Source organism: Octopus bimaculoides, chromosome 24, assembly GCF_001194135.2.
Source record: "Octopus bimaculoides isolate UCB-OBI-ISO-001 chromosome 24, ASM119413v2, whole genome shotgun sequence".
Classification (NCBI taxonomy): Eukaryota; Metazoa; Mollusca; class Cephalopoda; order Octopoda; family Octopodidae; genus Octopus; species Octopus bimaculoides.
The window spans coordinates 11,293,241-11,297,137 of NC_069004.1; the positions used below are offsets into that span (position 1 = coordinate 11,293,241).

General features: G+C 40.1%; 1 protein-coding gene across 2 annotated transcripts in view; it reads left to right on the forward strand.

Moving 5' to 3' along the window:
• The window catches only part of LOC106881169 (uncharacterized), a 198,143-nt gene that overhangs the window by 109,617 nt on the left and 84,629 nt on the right, over positions 1-3,897 (forward strand). Inside the window, exon 1 of one of the 2 annotated variants that reach the window (XM_052976471.1) lies at positions 2,658-2,757. The exons of the other annotated variant lie outside the window; for it this stretch is intronic. Coding sequence (XP_052832431.1) covers positions 2,700-2,757 — 58 coding nt within the window. The 5' untranslated portion in view covers positions 2,658-2,699. Of the gene's footprint in view, positions 1-2,657; positions 2,758-3,897 lie in introns of those variants that run through there. 2 annotated transcript variants of the gene reach the window in all.

Sequence of the window (3,897 nt, forward strand, 5' to 3'; positions counted from 1 at the left end):
GTTTTAATACAGCATGTTGTTAGTGGCCGTACGTTTAAGCCGTGGGCAGGAATAAAACCGTTGGATGAAAGAAAAGATCATTTAACACATTTTGTAGTGTTTGAGTTTAATTCTCCATTTGTAATATTTATATAGATGGTTTGACTTAGAATTTCATTTCTTAAGGAATGAGGTTTTGCAGAGTCTTGGTGGATTTACAATGCACGTCCGTAAAGACCTCACACCTCTGGTCCTGCTCTCATATTTAATGTCCGTGTGTGAAGCACATATGAGACAACTCGAAATAGTTCTATATTCTGCATATCACCAATTAAATGCTCTAAATTATATGTATATATTTGATGACTACCTCACAAAAATGGAAGTACTAATATAGGTGGAACAATGCACCACTCTTTAACTAGTGCCAACTCGAGAGCTGCGGCCATGCTTGGGCACCGCCATTAGCTTTACTACACCTTCACTACTTGAAACTTCCTCTGATATGTGTGGCATTTGGTGAATGAGGGATTTTGACGCTGCTACTCTCATTTGCGTTTCCTGTTGCAAAGTAGGCTCATCCGGAATGTTTGTCAGGAGGAGACCCAGTTTTGTTTTGCAGATACCTACATCCACCCCATGTAGATCTCTCAGGCTTTGGGGGAAGACATTGAAGAGTTGTGGACCCTTGAAACACAAGCTGTTGCAGTATCTTGTCTTGTATGTTGATGACGATGTTGGAATCTTTGGTACCATGCAGTGGCGCCCCGTTCTGCAGTTTGTGTAACTTTCAAACCCAAAATATTTGGCGTTGAAAGTACAGTGTCCTTCTTATGGGAGACTTCAACCTTACCCAATGCCAGATTGCCCGAAAGCCACCTCTCTCAAAAACGACGTGACGCGAAGAGAAATAAGCAGTATGTCTGCTCAACCTAACCAACATGTCATTTATGTAGCTAGTAGTGCTCCATTTTACAAAAGCAAACAATATCCTGGACCTTTGGTTCACAAATAATATAGAACTCATTCCATAATATGCGAGGGGGTGCTGAAACGTTCCTGCCTTTGGGTAAAAGAAAATACAGGAGGATCAGTTAATTATGATATTATCAAACATATTCCCATCCCAGATTCTCACACTGAGCTGGCAGAAACGTCAGCACGCCGGGCGAAATGCTTAGCGGTATTTCGTCTGTCTTTACGTTCTGAGTTCAAATTCCGCCCAGGTCGACTTTGCCTTTCATCCTTTCGGGGGCGATAAATTAAGTACCAGTTGCGTACTGGGGTCGATCTAATCGACTGGCCCACTCTCAAAAAATTTTGGACCTTGTGCATAGAGTAGAAAAGATTCTTACAGTTATTGCAGCGGTCTTTCAGTTTTTTCTAACCCCTGTAAAAGAACTCAGAAGTCTGGGCCTCCAACGAGGCCTTTCGTGATACCGTCAAAGCCAGGAACTTTTCAGTACCTCCTCATAATAATGACCTTAACATCAGTCTCGGATCGCAACACTGTAGAACTGATTACTTATGGGCCAAAAGAAGCCGCAGACATGCAGTGTCTATGACAAACACTCACACTCTATCCATCTGACCTTACACAAAGCGAACTGGAAATTAATACAGAAAGAAATCCTCAAACAGAACTGGCAGAAATATCTCTGTGCACATGACACTGACATCAGACTTAAATAATTCTTGTCAGTAATGCAAGCATTATGCATTAAAATGTGTCTCAGTGAGGAAAAACCAATTTGCGCAATAACAAAATTCCCAAGGAAAGGAGAGTTCTTATAAGATGAAGAACGAAGACAGCAAACCACCAAAACACAACGAAAGTCCCGTCTAAAAAGGACATCGGACATTGCTGGAGATTGAATAAACTCTGAAATACTCCCTTGGAAAATATAAAACCAAACTCTAAAGCTTTCTTTAAATTTGCTAAAGAAACAACCTCAGTGCATTGCAAGGTAGGACCACCCTTCCAGGAAAATATCTTCCTGATTGCCAATACCCCAAAGGGTAAGTGAAATACTCAATGAGCAATTCAAAGGGTTTTTTTCTCTTCTCTTCTGTGGCACATATAAGCGAACGAACCAGTTGAGTCTTTGTCACTGCAGCTGCACATGGGGAAGCGGCAATGATTGATTACGTTGACATAAAAGATGTAAGTCTGGTCATGGATGAAATAAGCTTATAGCTCTGATGGATTCTCGGCAATCATTCTAAGCACGTGTAAACGGGCCTGAGTACAACCACTGCGGTCTCTCTTTCAGAGATTCCTTACAACTGGTAAGCCACCATGTAAGTTCAATGAAGGCGTGATATATTTTATTAATAAAGGCGGAAGCAGAGCAGATGTTAAAAATTACAGACCTACCTCTCTGACTTCACACATCAGCAAAGTCTTGGAGCAAATTGTCAGAAGGAATCTAATCACCTTCCTTGAAGAGAATGACTTGCCAACTCACACTCAACATGGTTTTTAACTAGAAAGGAACTGCCTGACACAGATCCTGCAACATTTTGAATGGGTGTTAAAATAGTTCTTCAACCACATGAATGCAGATGTGATATATCACGACTTTGCGAAAGCCTTTGATAAACTCCATCATGGAATGATGTCACACATTGCGTGTAAACTCGAGGAATGGCAATGAAGTTTTAAAGTACAGAAGTTAGACAGTAGTAGCCGATGGGGCCATTGGAAATAGTAATGATGAATGGAGTCCCATGGTGTGTGTGTACACACGGACACACACATATGTATACAAGAACAAGGTATTTGGTTACACCATCTTATATACGTTTCATTAACAAAATGATTATTAGCTATGCAATGTAAATTACATAATGGAAACTTCTTAACCACACATTGATGCCTGTAACCTGTGTCTATGAATGTATGTATGTATGTATGTTTGCGTGCGTGTATATATATATATATATATATATATATATATATATATATATATATATATATATATATGTATGCATATATGTATATATGCATGAATATATGTTTATATGTACGTATGTATGTATCCATGTACGTATGTACACATGTGTGCATGTATGCGTTTGTGTATGTACGTATGTATGCTTGTATGTATGTATGTATGTATGTATGTATGCGTGCATGTATATATATATATGTATGCATATACGTATCTATGCATGAATACGTGTTTGTATGTATGTATGCACGTATGTACGCATGTGTGTATGTATGTGTTTGTATATGTACGTATGCATGTGTGTTTATGTGTTTGTATGTATGCATATATGCACGTATGTATATATTTGTGTGAATGTATATGTCTGTGTATGAGTGTATGTAACTGTATGCCTTTAATACAACTGTTCTGCGTTTGTCAGTTTTCAGTTTAGTCTCCTCCTCGGCCATTTCCTCCTAACAACAACATCAACATCAACAACAGGATACTCCATTATGTGTTATATAAAAAAATAAAATAAAATAAAGGCACTTACGTACGTAAGTACATTGTGTAGGTTCTCCTCTTTCTATCCACTCACCTCCCACTCTCCCTCCCTCGTTTCCTTTCATTTCAGCGTCACCTCTTCCCGCCACCCTATACAAACCCTCAATGCTGCTACCACCATCACGGCAACGTCCCCGCCGCCGCCGCCACTGTTGCTATCCATCTATCATCATCATCAGCATCATCATCATCGTCGTCATCGTCTTCATCATTGTCATCATCATCATCATCATCGTCATCATCATCATCAACGTGCTCGGCTGCAGTAGTACTTACTGACCATCCCACACACACCACACCCCGACGAGTCCTGAAGCAAATGCTGTCATCAACCATTGCATCCCTATTGCCTTCTCTCTGTGTGTGTGTGTGTGTGTGTGTGTGTGTGTGTATGTGTGTGTGTATGTGTGTGTGTGTG